Here is a 23920-nt window from a genome sequence, read left to right on the forward strand (position 1 = left end):
TGTATGATGTTACGTTGATAAATATATGTCATTACATAAGTGTTCAAACCCAGAGAATGTAAAACACCAAGAGTGATTCCTAAGGTAAACTGTGGACTTTGGGTGATGATGATGTGCCAATGTAGGCTCACACATAACCCATCTGGTGAGTGATGTTGATGATGGGGAGGCTGTGTGTGTGTGTTGGGGCAGGGGGTATGTGGGAAATGTCTGTACCTTCCTCTCAAAGTTGTTGTAAACCTAAAACTGTTCCAAAAAAAATAACACCTTAAGAAAAAACACAGTAGTATGACTGCGAAATAATATTTTGCTCATGGTTGAAAAACACAGCCAGAAATAAACATTGTATTAGCAGTATAAAACCACATTGCTGTGGTTTTACCAGCATGCAGTTTGGTGGGGGGGCGGGGGGGAGTTTCCAAGGCGCCAGCTGGGAGGCATGAACAGAGAGAGGAGAACATGAAGGAAATACTCCCCCACTGCCCACCGCAGCTACAGAAGGCAGCCGGTGACCCAAGCCCTGTGAAGACAAGTATGGAGGAAGGAACAGGACTCAGTGACAGTCCCACATCACATTAGATTGCCTGTGAGGCATCAGGCAGTGAGAAGCCATTTCACACAGGATGCTCATTCAGCTATGAACATCACTTTCAGACTAATCCTCGGCCCAAGGCTATAAGCTGATAAAATGCAAAAACAAAAAACAAAGATGAAAGCCGTGAAGACATCAATTTGCACATGACATATCTGAAAAAGGGTTAGAATCAAAAATCCACAAAGAACTTATCAAACTTAACAGCCAAAAAACAAATAACCCACTTAAGAAATGGGCAGAAGACATGAACAGACAATTTTCCAAAGAAGACATCCAGATGGCTAATGGACACATGAAAAGATGCTCAACATCACTCATCATCAGGGAAATACAAATCAAAACCTTGATGAGATATCACCTCACACCTGTCAGAATGTCTAAAATTAACAACACAAGAAACAACAGGTGTTGGCAAGGATGTGGAGAAAGGAGAACCCTTTTGCACTGTTGGTGGGAATGACAACTGGTGCAGCCACTCTGGAGAATAGTATGGAGGGTCCTCAAAAACCTAAAAATATAACTACCCTGAGATCCAGCAATTGCACTACTAGGTATTTACCCAAAGTATACAAAAATACAGGTTCAAAGGGGATAGATGTGCCCCAATGTCTATAGCAGCATTATCAACAATAGCCAAATGCGTGTCGACTGATGAATGGATAAGGAAGATGTGGTGTCTATATTACTCAGCCACCAAAAAGACATCTTGCCATTTGCAATGACTTGGACGAAGCTAGAAGGTATTATGCTAAGTGAAATAAGTCAATCAGAGAAAGACAAATACCATATGATTTCACTCATATGTGGAATTTAAGAAACAAAACAAATGAATATATGGGGGGAGGGGAGAGAAGAGAGGGAAACAAACCACGAGAGACTGTTAATAATAGAGAACAAATTGAGGGTTGATGGAGAGAGGTGGGTGAAGGATGAGCTAGATGGGAGATGGGTATTAAGGAAGACACTTGTGATGCGCACTGGGTGTTGCATTAAGTGATGAATCACTGAATTCTAGTCCTGAAACCAACATTGCACTGTACGTTAACTAACTGAAATATAAATTAAAAATAAGGAAGAGATCTTGGGTGGCTCAGTTGGTTAAGTGTCCAACTCTTGGTTTGGGCTCAGGTCATAATCTCGCAGTATATGAGTTCAAGCCCCTTGTTGGGCTCTGCACTGACAGTGCGGAGCCTGCTTGGGATTCTCTCCCTCTCTCTCTCTCTGTCTCTCTCCTATTCCCACTGTCTCTGTCTCTCTCAAAATAAATAGATAAAACTTAAAAAAAATAAGGAAAGGGAAAAGAAAGACTTACATGGCAAATTTAATTCTATGAAAAAAAATTTATGAAGTAATTTCCCACAAATTTCAAGTGTTGGAAATCACACAGAGTTATGCTCTCTGATGCAGATGTGCAGCCTGAGAGGCTGGGAAAGTGGGAACTCAGGTAAAGAAGGGAGGGGAGGGAAGTGTGTCAGCTAAGCCAACGTGCTGCGTCAGATGCTTATGGTGTGTGTGTATATGTGGGGTATGTGTGTATAGGTGGTGTGTGTGTGTGTGTGTGTGTGTGTGTGTGTGTGTGTGTATGGTAGCAAATGCCATGGGATGTTTATCTGCAAATACAGGCACCCAGAGTTAGCCCAAAGTAATCCATTCCTAAAAATGTGTCAGATAATGGATTTTATCTGAGTGGGAACCCAATCTCACATTTTTTAAACAGGAAAAGTAGTAACACATTTCTAATTCATATTAATCCACTGTTTTTCAAAAAATATTATGCTGTGCTCAGGTGGCATACCAAAGCTTTTCAGGCCTAACAGTATCTTATAAGTTACCTCGACTTTCCTTACACAGAACAAATATTACACATGAGCCTGACCAAGCTTATGTCTTCTATGTATTTATGTCTTTCTGTAGGCTTTATTGCTTCCAACTTTCCTTCTGCAGAAGGAAAGACCACTTGGGCTCACCCTTTGCTTTATAGTCCATTGAATTTTCCAGAAGGTGTTTTCACTTAGCAGTCTGGGAAAGATGACAAGCAAAAGTGCCCAGCATGTTTAAGGAGCACACACACGAGATGCAGTGCCATCAGGTAACACCGACACTCACTGGGGCCAATGCCTTGTCTTCTCCCGGGGACGCTGGGCAGCTCAAGCATTTTCCCTGGCTCACACCTGCCATGTCCGTTCGGATGCTTACAGTTCAAAGAGTCAATTCGGGGCCAAAATTTTTATAAAGCCATAAAAACTATTTGGAAGTGAGTTCAGTTAGTCAAGACAAAGCAAAATGAAGAAAGTTATTTCATAATGATTTCCCGCCTTCATGGGATTTTGAGACAAAGTGCAGAGTGGCCTATGAATGATGTTCTCTGTGGAATTATCTCAGAATTCATGAATTAGGCCACGTTTCATAGATTCCTCCATCTGACTATATTATTTTAAAGAAGATGTTGCACGAGGAGAACTTCCATTTGAAGGACAAGAGAAAAACAGCAATCCAATGTTTGCTCAAAGGAGAAGTGGCTCTTTAATCACATCACAGAAGTGTTCGGAGAGGGAAAGAGTCTTCTTTCTAGTTAATCATCATTTAACGGCCAGGGGATTATTTTGCATAAACTAATATGCAACAACACTATTTAAAAACTCCCAGTAGTATTGATTAATTAGTTCTCTCATTTAAAGGCGGTAATCGGGCTATTTTTCAAAGGAGAAATAAGAAGTGTATTACACGCAATGTGTCGACTATAAAAAATCATGTATTATTTTAAGCGAAATGAAAGACATCTTAACAGAATCCCCAGGGGTAGAGTAGCATAGCAACCTTGGCCTTACCCTTTAATCTCAAGGCTTCTAATACCTTTGAGTCAGCTGTTACATCACTCACTAGCTTGATTTCGATATTTTGCGAAGTCAGTTGGAGCAGCTTTTCGAAGAGACGTTGACCCTAGGAAAAAATATTTAGAGACAAGGAAAGTCAGAAGCCCTGCACGTATGCTATTTTAATCAGGTATAAATAAACTTATTAAAAATTGAAATTATTCATTCAAATTTTAAAAGGCAAGCACTTCAGCAACTGATACTCATGTAAAATTGTTTCAAAAGAGTTACATAAACACAGTAGTAGCAGACACAGATTATGCTTTCTTGAGTGCTATGCAACCCAACAATTCTTGCCATCATAATTTCTTTTTTTTTTTAATTTTTTTAACGTTTATTTATTTTTGAGACAGAGAGAGACAGAGCATGAACAGGGGAGGAGCAGAGAGAGAGGGAGACACAGAATCAGAAGCAGGCTCCAGGCTCTGAGCCATCAGCCGGACGTGGGGCTCGAACTCACGGACCGTGAGATCGTGACCTGAGCTGAAGTCGGACGCTTAACCGACTGAGCCACCCAGGCGCCCCATCATAATTTTGACGCTACAGGGCAAATCTACCCTTCTTTTACTTTTTCATGAATTCTGCATTACCTACGCATGAAGGGGCAGCAGAAAATATTAGACAGTTGTGTTTGGGCCGAGACAGACCTGGATGCAAGCTGGTTTTCCAGTTTATAAATTGGGTTTCTGAATCTCACTAATCTCCAGCTTCTTCTTCAGTAAAATGCACATAATATTAATATTTACCATAGAAGGTTTTTGTGAGAATTAAAGGCATTAGTCATAGGTAACTACCCTTCCAGTGGGAGCTCTTATGGGGAAAGTCAGGGTGATTTCTCCGTGATTTGCCTGAATTCCTCTTCTGGTTTAAAACCTGTCTGACTGGGGGCGCCTGGGTGGCTTGGTCGGTTAAGCATCCGACTTCGGCTCAGGTCATGATCTCACGGTCTGTGAGTTCGAGCCCCGCGTTGGGCTCTGGGCTGACAGCTCAGAGCCTGGAGCCTGTTTCAGATTCTGTGTCTCCCTCTCTCTCTGCTCCTCCCCTGTTCATGCTCTGTCTCTCTCTGTCTCAAAAATGAATAAACGTTAAAAAAAAAATTAAAAAAAAAACCTGTCTGACTGAATCCAACTAATGTTCTTCCTAGCACTCTGTAATTACTAGCACAATCTAAAACTGATGAAACAAAAATACAAAATAAAAAGTAAAGGTTTTGCTTCTGTAAGATTTTCACAAGCATTAAATTTTTATTGTAAGTTTTACTCTCCAGGAGCCTCTGAGTAGAGGTTGGTCTATAGCCATCATATCATCTCAGGGAGTGGACTGCAAGCCTGTCCTATTTATTTCCCCTTGTGTGTGTTCATAGATTCCCTCTCCTTATCATAAAAGGAAACGGTCTTCTTTTATTGATTTTTCAGATCTTTGTTATTCAGCCACAAACTCAAATGCCTTCCGGGGTCAGACAGGCAATAAGGCTTTGCTTTTAATGGCCCCCAAGTGGCAAAGTCTTATCCTGCTTGGATAAGAATGGGCCATTAATGGGGCGTCTGGGTGGCTCAGTCACCCCATCCAGCTCAGGTCACGATCTTGAGGTTCTTGAGTTTGAGCATTGGGCTCTGTGCTGACAGCTTGTAGCCTGGAGCCTGCTTCAGATTCTGTGTCTCCCTTGCTCTCTGCCCCTCCCCTGCTCATCCTCTCTCTCAAAAATAAATAAACATTAAAGAAAAAAAAGAATGGACCGTTACTAATGATTACGTACAGAGGATGGAGACTGAGAACGCAGAACGGTGGAAATGTGGATGTCGTGTGTGATTCCTGCAGTTCAGCCTCAGAAAACAGAGAAGCCAAAGATCAAAGCTTAAAGCTTTGGAGGGTAAGGAGGAGGGAGCTAGGGCCGCCTGGCAGGCAGGAGTGTCTGGCATAAATGGGAGTTGTACCCCACGGCAGGCACAGAGGTTTCCATTTCCTTTAACTAAGTGTGCTGACATAGGTTGCCAAAGGTGGAGCTCATGGAATTACTCTGCACCCAGAGCCTGGAGGCAGGCTCACAGCAGACCAGGTTTCCTAGGAGGCACTGAATGAGGGCAGCGGACTGTTGTCAACTGCTAATTTAAAAGAGGTGGAGTGGGGAGTGAGAGAGAGAAACATATGGAGAGACAGAGGACAGAAGAAAGAAAACAGGCTGACTTGCAGATTGCAGGGTCCATGTAGATTTCAGGTTTATTGCACAGAGATAAGGGGCTGGGCAGTGAGAGGCTCAGATACAGGCGAGAGGGACGTCCAGGTGGGGGGGCTCTGTGGTTCTCCTGCAGGGTTATCAACAAGATGACCTTCCTCATCAGCTCTGGCTCTCCACTGACGTGCACTACAATCTTGTCACACATCCTGGGATGCTTGGTGATGTCTGCGTGGTCCAGATTTCTGGAGCCCAGACTCATGGTCATCATATAGTCATACAGATTATTCGTACTTTTCCCCTTCACACAGAGAAAAGGCTTCTATGCTTTGTGTTTGATGAGACTCACCAGTAACGAGCTGGTATTTTTACACAAATGCTTTTTTTTTTTTTTTTTTTGGTTCTTAGTTCACAACGTATTTAGTACAAATGAAACATAGGAGATCTTCTAACCTATCTGTATTTCTGGCTCTGTGCCTTAAACTGATTCCCACTGTGTTATTTTTGTGAACACCAGAAATCTCAAACATGGATGAAAATAGAAACTCCCAAATCTACAGATACTGGCAGACTGTCATTAAATAAAGCTTATTTTTACTGTTAGTATGTGCTGATTACTTACACTAAGGATTCTTAAAATTGTTAATTATAGTGCTTATTGTAATGAACTTGGGCCTGGGGGGAACTTCTCTGTTTTCAGTGTCTTACCTTCCTATCCACACATTCTGGCTAAGACATCAGAATGTAGTAACAAAGGTGTGAAACACCTTCTCCATGCCAAGATCTGTAGTAAGGGCTACTGTTTTCTGAGTTAACTCTACTCACTGTATTGTTATAAAGGAACACAAAAGCCCCTTCGTTTTTAAACATCAGTATGGTTAACTCTTAAACAACACAGGTTTGAGCTGCACAAGTCCACTTGTACTCGGATTTTTTTTGACAAATATTGCACAGTCCTGTATATGTGTTTTCTCATCCTTATGATTTTCCTAATAACATTTTCCTAGTTTACTTTATTATTCACATAACATACAAAATATGTGCTAATTGGCTATTTATGTTATCAGTCGGATCTCTGATCGACAGGAGGCTATTAGTATCAAAGTTTTGGGGAGTCAAAAGTTTATGTCGATTTTCAACTATGCAGGGGGTTGGTACCCTATTAACCCCTGTTGTTCAAGGGTCAACCAATTTAAAAACTTGCCCTTCCTGGTGAGAAACAGTAGGCCACATTTCAAAATTAAATGAATCCTGTTAAAGATGTCAGTGGCTCAGGCATGTTGAGCAGTTTAAGCCAATTAAGCCCAGGCAGCCTGCCTAGAGATTGGAGCATGAAGTATTGAGGGGGATTAGTTAACCACCCAATACTGTCCCTCCTTTACCTAAAAGGAAGAAGCCACTAATAATCTGATAAAGTCAAATATCAGTGCATTTAAGGGGCCCAACAAGAGAAAAGATGCTTGAACACAGCGGGCATTTGATGAAACCAACAACTCAAGAAGAACGAACTAGAGCTAAAACACAGCGTAAGTATTCAAGGACAGGTAAGCATGGCTGGGACTAACACTCTATGATTTTAGAAGTAAATTAGAATAATAATTAAAGAACAGCATAGCCACTGTTGTGACCCAAATCATTGATCTGAAGACCTCAAGGAAGAAATACCTCAAAGTGCACACACATACGCATGCACACACACGAAAACATAAGGGTGACAAGGGAAGAAAAGGGTGACAGATAAATTGAGGATATATAACATGTGGCTAATAGGTGTATTGGAAGACAAAAAGAGGTAAAAAGAATAAGCTTTCAAGTAACAGAAGAAAAATTGTCCTACCTGAGGCAAGACCTAAACCTACATGTTTTTTTTTTAAATATGAAATTTATTGTCAAATTGGTTTCCATACAATACCCAGTGCTCATTCCAACAGGTGCCTTCCTCAATACCCATCACCCACTCTTCCCTCCCTCCCACCCCCCATCAATGCTCAGTTTGTTCTCAGTTTTTAAGATAAACCTACATGTTGAAAAGATAATTGAAGATGAAGGTAAATGCAGTGCGGAAAGACACATTTAGGTACATTCCGTGACACTGATCAGTAGCAAAGAGAAAGAGAAATTCTTAAAAACCGACCAAAAACAAAACAAAAACAAAAGCTACCTATCAAGCAAAATGGATCAGACTGGCATGGAGACAACCATTTGCAACACTAAGTTGGTACATGGTGGCTACAGACTATAAAAGAAAAAATAACTGAAGCAAAGGAATGCTTTACTCAAAAATTTTACCCACCAGGGTGAAAAAAAGAAATATTTGCAGATATATACAGATTTAGAAACTATATTACCTACATAACCCATATGAAGGACATATTCAAGGAAAGAATCTAATTAAACAGTAAAGGACACTAATCACCATCAAGGAGGATGAAAAGGATAAGAGACAAGTGATGAGCAAGATGATATGGATTATGTGTTTGATGTACCTGGTAAATAAAGATTCTTGCCATAGAAGACACACATTACAGGGGAAGGTCTACTGTTCTACTGAGAATCTATTATGTGATTCTCAGTGGGAGGCACTATTACCCTAAAGGGGATGAGTTTGTTCACTGTGTGCATGTGTGTGTAAGTTATTCTTTTTATAAATAAAACACAGATATATATACAATAAATATGCAACATATCTGTGGTATTAAAATCTCATGATTGGGGGGGGTGCAGGTTTAGGGAAAAAAACGTCTAAAAAGTCTCCTTAGTAAGGTGATAGAAAAAAGAAGATTGAGAAACACTGGTCTACAACAAACAGGATAAAGAATCTCAGTAAAAATTAGAATGAGAGTTGGGAGGGCTTAAAAGAGCTAGATGAGAAAGAGTAGGCAATTATTCTATGATGGCACAATTTATGGAGCAGTGACAGTTATAAATAAATTGGTATGTACCAAACAACATGGCATCTAAATATATAAAGCAAAGGCTAACAGTTATGCAATTAAAACATTACAAGAATATAATACTTCAAAATATGTCTTTCACAAGTGGGTGACCTAAAAAGGAATAAATGAGAATATATGAAAATTAAATAATATTATCAATAAACTTGATTAGGTATATACATTTATACATATTTCTCATTTTATATATGAAACCCCTCAAAACAATCGTTTGCTTGTCTGTAGAACATCATGAAAATCTGTTCTGTAACTGCCATTAAGAAAATTTGAACAAGGGGAGCCTGGGTGGCTCAGTCAGTTAAGTGTTTGACTCTTGATTTTGGCTCAGGTCATGATCTCACAGTTCGGTTTGTGGGTTTGAGCCCACGTGTTGGGCTCTGTGGTGATACTGTGGAGCCCGCTTGGGATTCGCTCTCTGCCCCTCCCTGCTTGTACACTTACTGTTTCTTGCTCTCTCTCAAAATAAATAAACTTACCTTTATATATATTTACATAGATTTTTTTTAAAAACGAAAGAAAACCTGAACAAAGTTTAAAGAAGATATTCTACCAGCTTCATTCTTTGATCATAATCCAAGAAAATGAGAAACAGACAATTAACAAGCAACACATAAAACAAATCATATCTACTTGAAAATTTAACTTACTCAGATTATCTGTACATCATAGGAGAAAAGAAAAGTGAATTTCTGTATTCTCTGGAAAGCTATAAATAGGTGGGTACTTCAGAGCAAAACCATGAAATGAGGCAATATCTGGTGTCAGGGAAATTTATAACTGTAAATGTCTACAGCTTTATAAAAAATATAAAGTCATGCATAGGAATGGATAAACACGGAAGGGAACTTAATAGAGAATCCAGAAATGGTGCACACAGGATTATATCAATAACAAAGGCACTGTTTTAATTCAGTGTAAAAAAGATAAAGTGGTTAAATCTGGCACAATTGAAAAGACCCCTATATTACACCACTTAGAAAAATATGTTTTCAGGGAAAATAAAAACATATCAATACTTTCAAGAAAATCTATGCAAGCATGGACAGGTATGTTCCATCTTCAAGTAGGGCAGACCTTAACCAAGCTATAGGAGGCTAAATAATGGTCCCCAAAATGTCAGGTCCTAATCTGGAGTCTGCAAATTTTATCTTATTTGGAAATAGAATCTTCGCAGATACGATTAAAGATTTCGAGATGAGGTTATCCTGGATTATTATCTGAGAAGGTCTTAAATGTAATCAGTGTACTTGTAGGAGAAAGGCAGAGGGGCAGAAGGGATTGGACACACCCAGGGGAGGCTGCCACTTGGAGACAGGGCAGAGGTGTTTGGAGATGCCAGCCTTGGAGACTGGAGGGATAGAGCCACCAGCTAAGGGGCGCTGGCAGCTGCCAGAAACAGGAAGGGGTGAGAAGGGTTCTCTCCCAGTAGTGGGGGCTGCTGGAGCCTCAGGACAGAGCACTGCTCTGCTCTGACACCTAGGTTTCAGCCCAGGGAAACTGATTTCAGACTTCTGCCCTCCAGAACCAGGAGAAAAGAAATTTCTGTTGTTTTAAGCCATCTGTCTGTGGTGCTTTGTTGCTCTGGCCACAGGAAGCTAATACACAAGCTAGCTACATAGCCGCAATAAAAGATATACAGAATTACCAAAGTTAAAAAATTATACAGAAAAAGATACCACAAAGTAAGTGCAGAAACAGCAAAAATTTGGAATAGTTGCTATGTAGATGAGAAGAAGGGAGGGCCTGATAGCTGTACTCTACAAAAATGTATACAAATTAATAAGAAAAGACCAAAAGCCCAATCAAAGTTGGGCAAAGTGTGGCTATTGAACATGAAGGATGCTTCATGTAGCCAAAGAAATCACAATGCAAAGCAATATGGACATCTCTCTTTGTAAGCAGGAGACTGGAAAATATTTATGAGTGGCAACCTTTACTCCCATCGATGATTTGGGGACAGGGCATTCTAACATTGCTGCCTTCCACTCAGTAACCCCACAACTAGAATGCATCCCAAAGACACATAAGCACCAAAATGTGTGTGTGTGTGATTATATATCTTAGGTATGCTGTTACCCACTGATGCACACATATATACACACATACATGTACACATGTGTCTATATGTGCACGTAAAGTTTCAATCAAAGTATAAAAGGGTGGATGACTGATATTAAACGATTGATGACACAGTTACTGGAAAACAAGACTAGGATTTATCTTAAGCCATGATGTCCTTTTAAAGCAATACACTTGCCTTGATTTTTTTCTTTCTTTTTTTATATGAAATTTATTGTCAAATTGGTTTCCATACAACACCCAGTGCTCATCCCAACAGGTGCCCTCCTCAATACCCATCACCCACCCTCCCCTCCCTCCCACCCCCCATCAACCCTCAGTTTGTTCTCAGTTTTTAAGAGTCTCTTCTGGTTTGGCTCCCTCCCTCTCTTTTTTCTTTTTTGATTTTTTTCTTTAATTTATGATTTAAGAGACAAAACCATATATGCATGGATCCCGTCTGGACTCAACTTCCTATTTATTTAGCCAATTAATTCAATTATCTTCAAGATTGATCACTTATTTACTTACTATCTTTGTTGAAATTTTCAGCACTAAATAGCTGAAAATTTTTTTCATTTATTTTTAAGTTTATTTATTTTTGAGACAAAGACGGCATGCACGGGGGAGGGGCAGACAGAGAGGGAGAGAGAGAATCCCAAGCAGGCTGCACGTTGTCAGCACAGAGCTTGACTCAGGGCTCGAACTCCCAAAACTGTGAAATCATGACCTAAGCCAAAACCAACTGAGTTCTAACCAACTGAGCCACCCAGGTGCCCTTCTTTTTTTCACTGAGAAAAATTACCGAAATTTTATTTACTTACTACACTTACTGAAATATATAAAGATTGCCAGGGATATAAATATATTATTTGTACATTTGTCATCATCAGCTTTTATTCTCAAATAAAAGGACCCCCAGGACAGAGAGAAGTGTCTTTCAAGCAATTTCATTCAACACATTTACTGGATGCTTGCTAAGTGCCAGGACCTTCATAAGTGCTGGAGATAAATGATAAGTAGGTAAATACAGCCCAGTGTGTCAGATGTCAGGGTCGAGACCTAGAGACAACGCAGCAGGGGCACTAATAACCCTAAGGCACAGCCTAAGGCACACAGGAAAAGTTCCCCAAAGGAGGGGAGGAAAGAAAAGAATGTTCCAGGTGGAGACCTGAGGCCTGAGAACTAAGTAGGAGGGTCTCATAAGCCTGGGCGGAATTTGGTCCATGTCTGGACCGTGGATCTCCAAAGGATTTTACATACGGAAGCACATCATTGAATTTCTGTTCTAAAAGAAAATTTTGACTGCAAATCGGAGAAGGACGGGTACAGGGCAGGGCTGGAGGCCGAACACAGCAATCAAGTCAGTATGTGGTCCGGTGAGAGACACGGAGTTGTGTCAATGGCAGCCGGAACGACGGAAAGATCTCATGTGTCGCCAAGATGGCACAGTGACAGACTCCATGGTGAGGTGTGGGCTTGCGGGAGACAGCCCAGCCAGGAAAGGTGGCCAGAGGCCCCGGCAGCTCTCTGGACGTGTCTGCGGGACATGGAATTCCTCATCTGAAGGGAGAAGATGCTGGCCTAGGAATCAGCTCACCAGTGTCCTGAGGTCATGGATCAGTCACAGCTTTGGGAAGTCAGTGCCATCGGCCCCCCAGCTGAGTGGAGAACACTCGTTTTGTGGGCCAGGAGCAGCAAGCATCACCCGCCTGATGCCAGGGGTGAGTATCTGTTATGCAGGCATGCAGCCTGCCGGTCCATTCACTAACCCAGGTTCCATCCCACTAAGGGGCTTCATTATTCTGAACAGTTCCTCATCGAGGCCCTGCTAACGATGGTAAGATATGCAGACAGTGGGTAGCAGCACAGCCACCCTTCCTCAGGGGCAGATAGATGAAGAGACACGAATGAGCTCATCCTACCAATCACGGGCCACGAAACAGCAAGGGATTAATACCAGCAGTGGCATGTTTGAAACAGGGACCTAGGCTCTGAATTCCTACAGTAGCTGGAAAGTAGCTTTGGGGTTCTCCAGCCTTCACTACGGCTGCAAAGGGCAGGGGGACAAGGTCATCTCGGCAATATGGTTGGCTGTGTCCGGAAAAGTGTGGATGACACGGCTTGTCAGCACCGCTGTGCAGAAAAGGCAGGTGTGATGGGCAAGGGAGGGACGCATGGCATACGCCAGATACTCCAGCTCTCCCACAGTCGCTTGTTCTGAGGGGACAGGGGGCCCCACATTGAACGGAGACCGGATTCCTTCAGATCCTTACTCGTGACAACCCAGCTCCCCCTGTAACATAACCATGAGGGTGTCCTACATGTTCCCTGAAAATCCCTCCATCTAAAGAAAGAAGCCCAGCCTCCTTAGCCCTCTGACCCTACCTTTTCTATTTTTTTTAAAGATATTTATTTATTTTGGGGGACAGCGCAAGCAGGGTAGGGGTAGAGAGAGGTGGATAGAGGATCTGAATCAGGCCCTACACTGACAGGCTGACAGCAGTGAACCCGATGTGGGGCTCGAACTCACGAACCGTGAGATCATGATGAGGTCGGATGCTCAACTGACGAAGTCACCTGGGTGCCCCATGACCCCACTTCTAAGAACTGACCCCAGGTGAATGAGCAAAAAGAAAATGTTTTGCACAGAGATATTTATAGTAGCAAAATTTATTCAGAAAGAGGAAAATTAAGAAAAAATAGATTAAATGTCCAATAATAAGGAGTTCTATAAATTTAATCTGGTCCATCTACAAACTTGGATATTATACAGCCAATTTAAAATAACGTTTACCAATAACATGAGAAAGCACTTCCAGTGTAATGTCAAGATCAAAATTAATATATAAACTTTGCATAATATGAGCATATGTATGTACTTATGCATAAAATACCAAACTTAAAAAAAGTTTTATTGATGGTCACATGGATGATTTTGTTTTTCTTTATTTCTCTGTAGTTTCCAAATTTTCTATAGTGAGAAGCTATTTCTATTACAATGAGAAAAAAAATCCAACTGATTCTTTCTAAAACGAAGTTGCAAAAACATAAACTGGCCATACACAGGAAATGCAGCAAGGAGGTCTAGACACAAAACAATCAAGGCTTTTAGGTAAACAAAACTAAGATAAGACAATTTTAAGAAAAAAACATTATTTAATCCAAATAACTGGGAAGAGTATCTTTGGGTTCATGATTTATTCATGCCTATATGATTGGATTTTAAAAGAATCACAGAGGTTAAACTCTCGCTAATCATAGTGCTTATGAGTTTATATCAGAATGATGATTTCCCTTGGAAATATATTGGAAAGCAAGCAAGAGCATAATTAGGATTGCTCAACAGATGGGGAAACAGAAGCACAGTGAAGCAGCAGGAAGTTACCAAGAAAGAACAGCACCAAGGGAGAACCAGAAGCCATAGGAGCCAGAGAGCTCGCTGGGCCACCAAGAGCCAAGGACAGCCTTCCCGGCCTGCTTGGTGCTGCTTTAGCATTCCGCATTGCCAACGGTGGTTTCTCCAGCAACTCCACTATACTTTGAGTTCCACAAGGGGTGGGGACCACTGCTTATTTGGTTTCACATCTCCAGCAAACAGCGCGGTACCTTACTAATTATCTGTGCAATAAAGGCACACACAAAATCGCTTTGTGGCCACATTTCAAATGCAAGAATGCTAATTTATAAGCATCTGCTGAGTGTTGACTTTGTCGAAGAGGGAAAAAGATGCTACTTTGCAAGAAGGAGACATCCTTTCCATCAGGTGATGCTATTTTCATGCCGACACTGAACACCGGGAGCTTGACTGAAATAATATTTAGCCTAGAGATGAGAGGGCTGAAGAGGGATCTACTGTTTCCAATCCCAAGGCAACTACTGGGCTCCCTTCTCTTCCTGACCACATGCTAGACAATAAAGCTACAGGAATAAACATGGCACATGGCCTGGAGTCCAGAACGGTGTGGAATATTCCAGTAGAAGTTGCCACCATTTTATATCATCACTGAGAGAACAACTGGAATTAACGGGGTTTGTTCATCATGTTACTGAAACACAGAACATTGGATGACAATCCTGGTGGGAAGACACCAATGTGGCCCAGCCGTCAAATCTAGAAGCATCAAATCACTGCTTATTAGACTGGGGTTCTTTTAGGCAGTGATACTCAATCCTGGCTGCCTAACAGAACCACCATTATAACAGTATCAAAGCCTGGCCCCCTCCCCAGACACTCTAATTTTAGTGTTTTGGGGTGACCTGGGCATCTATATGTTCCAGAAGCTTTCCTGGTGATTCTGACAGGTAGTCATGGTTGAACACTGCCCTACTGGGGGAGGAGGGGGAGAATCTACCTGAAAACATATACACATTTTGCTTTCTTCTTTCTTCACCGAAACCCCGAAGAACTTGAATTAGTATCCTGAGTAGAATTATCTCAACCCCCTTGAATAGAAGTTGAGAATGTGACAGACATCTTAAAGTTATTCCTGCTCTCAGGTTACATAGAAAGCAGGCATCCACTAAGTAAATGTACAACTAAATGTCCTGCACCAGGAAAACAAAAATGAAAGTGAAAACAGAAACTCTCTTTTATGAGCTACATTATTTGTTGTTTTACAAACATTATCTAAATCAGATTTACAAACCCATCCAAAGAGACTGGCATTATTATACCCATTTTATAGATGAGTTAATTGAGGATCAGATGGGTCATGACATTTACCTAACGTGGCCACAACTACTAAACTACTGGTCATGTCACACAGATTTGCCGCCAAACCCTGTGATCTTTCCACTAGATTATGTGCCTCCTGAAGAATGCTGCTGATTTGTCTTTTCTACAAAACCAAACTCTGAGAACTGAAAATAAATAAAATAATGAATTCTAAACTGAGCCAAAAAACAGAGCATTAGTATGCATCCTAATCTTGTTTCCATTCATTTATACATGTTGTATTTTTCTCTCTAGCCCTGTAAAAACATACAAAACAGACAAGAGTTGGCCATGATATAGTAGAAACGCATGCAAGCCCTCAGATCCGCATCAAAACAAGGGATAAAATGTGTGTTCTTCGTGTTGAATAGGAATATGCCACTTTCTCTGGCTGTCTCACACCAAGTTACTAGTTACAAGGCACCAACCTCTTAATTGCAACAGGCTCAAAGAATTTCAGTTACTTAAAGAATCCAGTCTCCACCAACCACACTCCTCTCCTTTCAGACATAGTAAAAAGCAGGAACTGTTGTAATTCTATTTTTCCTAGATAACAAAAAAAAACCAGTAAAAAAAGAAATTCTTATTAAATATTATGATGAGGCTGCGAGATTTTTGGGTACCTTTCTCAGACTTTCACACTGGCAAAAACAGGATTCTCTTGGTTCCAGAAATACCCCTGTGTTGCAAAGTGGACACTGTTTGTCTACACGATCAATGAATGAACAGCGTCCTTCACCAGACTTGGGGGAGGGAGTGGATCTGCCTTGGGACAGGAGGGGTGGAACGAAAGGAAGAATGGAAAGATGGTGGAGACTGGGGAACACAGAGCCATAGCTGACCCCTCCAGACTGCAGGCTTCCTAGGAGGCCTCGAAACACAGTGATTCTAATAGAAAATGTTAATAATGCGATTTACGAAAAAGTCGCGAACATAGCTATAAAAAACATGCAACAAGGAAGAGGTTTCCAAGTTAGGTAAAGCGAAAGCCTTTGTCTGTTGGTTAACCTACATCTATAGAGTCAGTTAGGAAGAATACTGCTAGCAAGGAATGAGTGGTCTAGAAGATGTGACCCATGCGAGTCACACTCACATGCAGCTGTCTTGCCCATGACAGCAAGGTGTGGCCCACCAGCATCAAGGGGAGATCTCTCAATGTTGCTTGGGTATAGGAGTCTTCAACTTAAAACAAAAACAAGGAGAGGGGCACCTGGGTGGCTCAGTTGGTTAAGTATCTGACTTCAGTTCAGGTCACGATCTCATGGTTCGTGGTTCGAGGACGTTTGGCTCTGAGCTGATGGTGTGGAGCCTGCTTGGAGCCTTCTCTCTCTCTCCTTCTCTCTCTGCCCCTTCCCCACTTGCTCTTTCTTTCTCTCTCAAAATAAATAAACTTTAAAAACAAAACAAAATAAATAAAACCAAACAAGGAGCAGAAAACTAGCCAATTGACCAACCAACAAAAATCAGAAATGGCTATAGGTTTGAGAAGACCACATTACTTCCATGGATTCAAGATTTAAGATGTCAGGGTCCAGAGGTACATGTGTATATGTGTGCACACGTGCATGGATGAGTGTAGATAAGCAGATGGGTGATAGCAAGACTTTGCGTAGCTGTGTGTTTGTGTAAAGACTTGTGCTTAAAAAATGGAAGTTACAATAATTTGCATAATCCTTATCTACCCAGAGCTTTACATTTAAAAAAAATTTTTAATGTTTATTTATTTTTGAAAGAGAGAGAGCGCGTGCAAGTTGGGGCAGAAGAGAGAGGGAGACACAGATTCCGAAGTAGGCTCCAGACTCTGAGCTATCAGCACAGAGCCCGATGCGGGGCTCAAACTCATGAACTGTGAGATCATGGCCTGAGCCGAAATCAGATGCTCAACCAACTGAGCCACCCAGGCATCCCAAGCTTTACATTTTCAGAAATGATATATTTCTTTCTTAATTTTACTTGGTAACCACCCCAGTTTCCAGCACAGTGAAAAGCACATAATAAGAACTCATTATTTGTTAGTAAAATTAAACTGATTGGAATGAGAGTTGCAGTGTGTACACAAATAACATTCGTGAGAATAAACACATAATAAGATGGCCAAACACTGTTCCGGACCCTTCACAGATCTTAACTAGTGTGATCTGCACAACTTACGAGATATGTACGCTCTGTGACCCTGATGTTGCTGCTGAGGAAATCGAGGCCTACAGAGTTCAGCATCTCACTCAAAGTCACAAGGCTGATAAAAGTAGATAAAGAATTAAGTAGATAAAAAGGAACCTGAGCTACCCCTTCCTCACTCACCTCTAGAGTCTGCCTACCAACCACAGTGTAGAGACAGGAGCCTGGCTTGTATTCCCCCAAACCACCCGTGGATCACTGAACTTTCGTTCATGTTACTCATGAAATTGAGCGAATACCATTACATTTTCTAAATCATAATTTTTCAAAATTGTGATGTCTCATCAATTGGCAATCATGACTCACTGCCGATGAATAACTAATTGATTTCACATAAATGCATCTCTTAAAGATTCAGTTGTGGGAGCTCATTAATTATTTTATTTGGTTTCTCACAGTGAACTCACAGAGAACAGGTTTGTTTGTCCCCCCCCCCCCCCCCCCAGTGAATTAGGTAGCTCTGAAATCATCAAGTCACATTTCCTGTCTTTTCCTGAATAGTCTTGATTTCATAAATCCCCATCATTTTATCCTATAAATTAGGAATCACATTGTCCTAAAAATTTCAGTATTTCACGGTCTAAGCTCACCATCTGGACAGAAAGAAACAAAATCCTTTGCCCAATTTAAAATTTTCATTAAATTTTAAAATATGGTAACCATGGAACTATAGACCTCGCTAGCCCTTGCCATCCATGGTTTCATACAGAGAAAAGTTACCCACCAATTTCTTTCCACACATAAAGAAGCAAATAAACATAACACCCAAGTGCAAGATGGAAAAGACAAGATGAATTTTTCAGGGTAGGAATTAAAACAGCAACCTCTTGGGACTACAGATTGAAAATGCATTTTTAATGAATGTGTCTGTTTCCACACACACACACGGCTGGCATTTATCATCCTGGTGATAACCACCATCACTCAGTCTTATAAAATTGCTTCTCATCCAGAAAAGACACAGAGATCATGTGTCACGTTTATCTGTGTCTCTTTTCTGCCGAGCTAGGGCCTGCCTGACACCAGCTGACCATTCCTCAGGGCATTCCTCATTCCTTACATTTGTATTATAATAAGTAGATGGGCCGACTCTCAGTTGTCCTGTTTATCTATGGGTCATTTGTGGTTTCCACATTGGACTTTTCAGACTCTGTTTGTTTGACTATTTTACTCCTCTTAAAACTATTTTCTTTTAAAAAATATATTCGTGGAAAATAAGCTGTGAACTGGGCCAATTTTCATTATACTAGAACATCTTAAAAAATTTTTTTAGGGACCCCTAGGTGGCTCAGTCAGTTAAACGGCTGACTTTGGCTCAGGTCACGATCTCACGGTTTGTGAGTTCAAGTCCTGCAACGGGCTCTGTGCTGACAGATCAGGGCCTGGTGCCTGCTTCGGATTCTGTGTCTCCCTCTCTCTCTGCCCCTGCTCCGGTCATGCTCTGTCTCTCAAAAATAAATAAATGTTTAAAAATATTTAAATGTGTTCACTTGGGTAATTAGGGTGTGCTTTTGTGTGTGTGTGTGCAATAAGCCAAGCAATGACTACATTCCAATATTTATAAGGTCTTGGTAAAAATAAAAGCATGCTCACAGGTCCAAAGATTGGTCACACAAACTCTGAAATAATTTTTTTTTTTGCCAATTTTAAATAGTTGTACTTAGAACATTGCATTTCCTACTTACAATACTGAGCTTATAAAGTACAATGAGATTTCTTTTCCCTGTGCACATATTACAGATTCACATATCAAGAATGCTCTGCTATTTACTACAGCAGCTCAACTTGAAAGCTGCCATGAATTTGCTACAAATTTGTGTCCTTCAGTGTTTTGTGTGGAACAATGCTAAATGTCAAATCCAGAGTCTGGAAACTCCTATTGTATTTGAAAGATGAGATTGGGTAAAATTTCATTCAAAATAGGCTTTCAGCCAGTACCTTTGTTTTTCGGGAATGGTAATACTTAATGCCCTGAAGAGAACAGAATCTGGGTCCTTAAAGTGTACCTAAAGAGAAACAGTTGGTAGTAAAGACCAGGTTTCCAGGACCTGGTTCCCTTGCCCTGCTCCAGACCTCTGCACAATTACCCTCTGTTGTCAGGATGGGAGGGGAGGACAGAAGGGAACCAGCTTCTTGTAAAATAATCTTTAAGCCCAAGGGGTACTTGGGTGGCTCAGTCAGTGTAAGCATCTGACTTTGGCTCAGGCCATTATCTTGCAGTTTGTGAGTTCAATCCCTGAATTAGGCTGTCTGCTTGAGCATAGAGTCTGCTTTGGATCCTCTCCCTCCCTCTCTCTCTCTCTGCCCCTCCCCTACTCTCTCTCTCTTTTCCAAATATAAATAAAAATTAAAAAAAAAAAAAGCCCAAGACATATGGTATTTAGACAAGTTCTTCTGGGTCCCTTTACAAACCACTCGAGTAGTTGAGGATTGCATGAGGGAAGATGAGAAATGGAGCCAGTCACCAAGCACCATTTCTATGCCATAGGCTCGCTCTCTCTTTTTTATGGATTTTTTTCTTTTATGATTTCCCTATTCATCTTAGTGCAATAGATTCAACTCTGCTAGCATGTCAGCTCCAAGGAAGGGATCTTGAGTTTGTCCGCTGGTGTATCCCATACGCCCTCAACAGGGCCTGCACACGGGAGACCTCAGTCGTATTTGACTGCTTGCTTTCCTCCTTTGTCTCCCAACGGGGTCAAATGCGATCACTTTGAGGACACAAATACCTTGAAAATATGTTATAAATCTAGGAACTTCCCTTTCATGTATACTTTTTGTCTCCAGGCTGATGACTGGGTTGAGCTGCCAGCATGCAAACCTGTTTGTAGACTCATGTTTCCTGGTGTGGCTTGTAGGTTCTAGGGAAGTGTGGTGCCCACATAAAATGCTAGCACTTCTGTTGGCCAGAGGTAGGCAAGGTGGACTTTCTAGTTTGTATCACCTATTTTTGTTGTGGTGGTGGTTCGTCCACTTGTTTTTTTTTTTTTAAATTGAAGTATAGTTGACATGTAATATTCTAGGGCAACTATAATATTCTAGTAGTTTCAGGGGCACAACATGGTGATTCAACACTTCTCTCCATTATGAAATGCTCCCCATGACAAAAATAGTAGCATCTGTCACTATACACCGTTATTATAATATTATTGACTACATTTCCTATGCTACACTTTGTATCTTCATGACTTACTTATTTTCTACCTGCAAGTCTGTGGGAGCTTGGGTGGCTCAGTGGGTTCAGCATCCAACTCTGGTTCCAGCTTGGGTCATGATCTCATGGCTTCGTGGGTTCAAGCCTCACATGAGGCTCTGTACTGGCAGCATGGAGCCTGCTTGGGATTCTCTCCCTGTCCTCCCCCTACTTGCACGGTCTCTCTCAAAATAAATAAATTATATATATACACATATAATATACAATATTATATACACATATATATACACATATAATATATAACTGCAAGTCTGTACCTCTTATTCCCCTTCACCTATTTTGCCCATCTCCCCACCTTAAAGACCACAGTCCACACCTGGTGTTCAACCAATGGGGAATGAATGCATGGTATTTCTCAGCATCATCACTTGGCCACTTGGTCCAGTGCCCCGGACCAGTGGAAGAGGACATTCACTGCCTTGCTGAGGAAGGAGCCCTCCAGATGGTGCTGTGAACCTCATTCTTTCCTACGGATCCCCACTCCCCACAGGGCATGTCTCCTGGCCAAGAACAGGCAGGGGTGGGACAGCTGTTCACTAGATCGCTCTCACAGCCTGCTTGCACCCATTTAATCTGCACAGCAAGCAAAGCCCCTCTATCCTTCATGTCTGCACGTGTAGAGCTTTCCTGGTGAAGGTGCAAGGAAATGACACTCAACATTGCAGAAAACTGAATGGTTTTAATCTGCAGGGTGCCTGGTGTTGTTGGTGTTCCAAGAGGCACAAAGAGGCATCTCTTTGGCAGGAGCTCTATGCCTCTACCCGAAGATATTGGTTCTAACTGGATATCATCTTAAAGGGCACTGTGTGAGTTCAATAACAGCCAGGTTACTGGCAGCAAATTGAAAATTTCTATTGTTGCCAGCAGGCCAGCTGTTGGAGTGAATGGAATGAAGTTTCCAGGTGTGATCTTTCCACATCCACAATGCCCACCTTAATTCACTCTGAAGTCATGCAACGAACAAGTATTCTCTCCTTGACCAAAGTCTAGCCAGCCTTCTTTGGGCCTTCTCCACCAGGCTCAAACTTGTCTTACAAAAACTGCAGGCTCTCAGCAAGATGATTTCATCAGTACCCCCTGCCCCCCGACATCCCCTCACGTCCTTGCTCATTAAAAGGCTTGAACAAAATGCTCACAGTTCCTAACACCTCAAGGCCACAATCCCAGGATGACCCTGGCCCTCTTAAAGCGCCTGCTTGAGAAAGCTCGACATTGCCAAAAGAATGCACTGTTTGTTCTGCCGACACCTGATGGGAGGGTCCCTGTCTCCCAGTCTCTGTGTGGGAGGGTAGGAGTCCAACTTTGACAAGCACCAGTTTGCAAACCCAGATGATTTTCCTATGGACCAACCCCCTCCCCCACTTTTTAGAAACTTATACTTCCCTGATCCCATTCAAGCCCCTGCCATCTTCCCTCATCCCCCAATCTCTCATTCTCCTGCAAAATGCTGTCATCTCCGTACAAATCTGAGTTCAGTTCACTCGGACCCTCCTTCCTATTGCAAAAATACATTAATGATTTAAATTTGTCCTTACCACTTTAACCAGTGTCTGGCTTTGATCGTGTCTAGCATAATCCATTCAACAACTACTCAGCAAATATTTACTGAGCACCTACTATGTGCCCAGCACCATACTTGGCATGGTTATGCACAATAGACATGGAACCTCATTCATCCATTTCACCACTGCTCTGTGAAAGGTACTGAATACTGACCATGAACTATGACACAACCTTTCTGTGACCCGCTTCTTTCCCAATAGTGTGAACACCTAGGTTGATTTACTGGGCTTATAGAACAAGAGGGCCAGATGGGGATGGGGTAGTTCAGAACTTTTCAATTGTTTCTGAGTCTATGAACCCACTGGGGATCTTGCTGAAATGGAGAATCTGGTTCAAGTAGGGCTAGGGTGGATCCTGACATTGTGCATTTCTTATAAGCTCCCAGGTAATAAAAATGCTTCTGGTCCCAGAGCCAAACTTTGAGAAGTAAGAATTTAGGTCACACCTGAAGGACAAGGATGAAAGGTCAGATTAAAAGCAAAGAAAGGCCAGAGGTCCTCAGGAGGCTCTTGAGAATCATGTCCATCTTACTGCCCATCCAGAGACTCTATGTTACCTATAAGGCCATGTGAGTGCCTCTGTTACACTGGTTTGAACCACCACACACCTCCCCCAGAGCTGGCAAGAACTACCAGGTGCTCAGCTTACTGCCTCGGTCTCAGAATCACCTTGAATCCTGCAAAGGAATTTAATGGGCACGCGTGGAGAATGCTGCAGGTTCCCTGGGACCTCCAAGCCCAAACAAGTCCCAGTCTAGACTTATTACAGGAATCCTGGAAGCCAACCAAGATTGAGGGCAGCGTCAAAGAGAAATGGTAGCTACTGGGGAAAAATAAAGACACTTAGCAAAGATCACTTTGTTGGGAAGAAAAATCCATCATTCAGGGGCACAGCATATCAGAAAAGAGTTCATCTAGATCACCAAGTCCAAGAGTTAGTACAAATCTTTCCATTGAGTGTTTGATACACCTAGCTCTTCAGGGGTGCCCACGAGGTGAAGGGGAGCTGTTGATTGACCAGGCTCACACAACATGGTCCTCCGTGCTGGTCTGGGTACCAGCACACAACATGGCTCACCGATTCAAACTAAAGCTTGCAGTTCCCGGTCAATGCAGTGGCTAAGAACTGGTCTTGTCAACGGCTAAGGAAAGACAAGTTGAACTATCTTTTGCTCACAATATCCAACTTGCTACAGCAAATTGTTTCCAAAGTTGGTTGCCAACAATCTCCCCTTCCTGAATAGGCATGCTCCTCCTGGAATCTCCTGTCCCTCCGCTGGACGTGGGATGGCCTTATGATTTGCTTTGACTAACACAAAGTAGCCAAAGTAATGTTCTAGGAGTCCAGGAACTCAGAGATCTTGCAATTTCCACTTTGCCCTCTTGGGATCCAGCTGTCCTATAAAAAGCCCAGGTTAGATTACTGAATGTGATGAGTGTCTACTTGGCGGGGGGGGCCCGATTCAGTCCGGCCTCAGCCACTGTCCCAGCTCAACCCACCTGTAAGGGTGATCCCAGCTAGCACTATTAGAGCAAAAGCTATGCAGCCTGTTCATGGAATCATAGGAAATAATACTTCATAAGTTTTGGGCTCGT

At 41.9% G+C, this 23920-nt stretch overlaps 1 protein-coding gene across 4 annotated transcripts in view; it reads right to left on the reverse strand.

Annotated features, from left to right (window-relative positions):
• Window positions 1-23920, reverse strand: part of PLD5 (phospholipase D family member 5) — a 416641-nt gene that overhangs the window by 157563 nt on the left and 235158 nt on the right. For all 4 annotated transcript variants that reach the window (XM_027046397.2, XM_027046399.2, XM_027046400.2 and 1 more), the window contains one exon: window positions 3424-3535. In XM_027046397.2, the coding sequence (XP_026902198.1) occupies window positions 3424-3535 (112 nt within the window). The remainder of the gene's footprint in view (window positions 1-3423; window positions 3536-23920) is intronic.

This window comes from Acinonyx jubatus, chromosome E4 (genome assembly GCF_027475565.1).
Source record: "Acinonyx jubatus isolate Ajub_Pintada_27869175 chromosome E4, VMU_Ajub_asm_v1.0, whole genome shotgun sequence".
In the NCBI taxonomy this organism is placed as follows: domain Eukaryota; kingdom Metazoa; phylum Chordata; class Mammalia; order Carnivora; family Felidae; genus Acinonyx; species Acinonyx jubatus.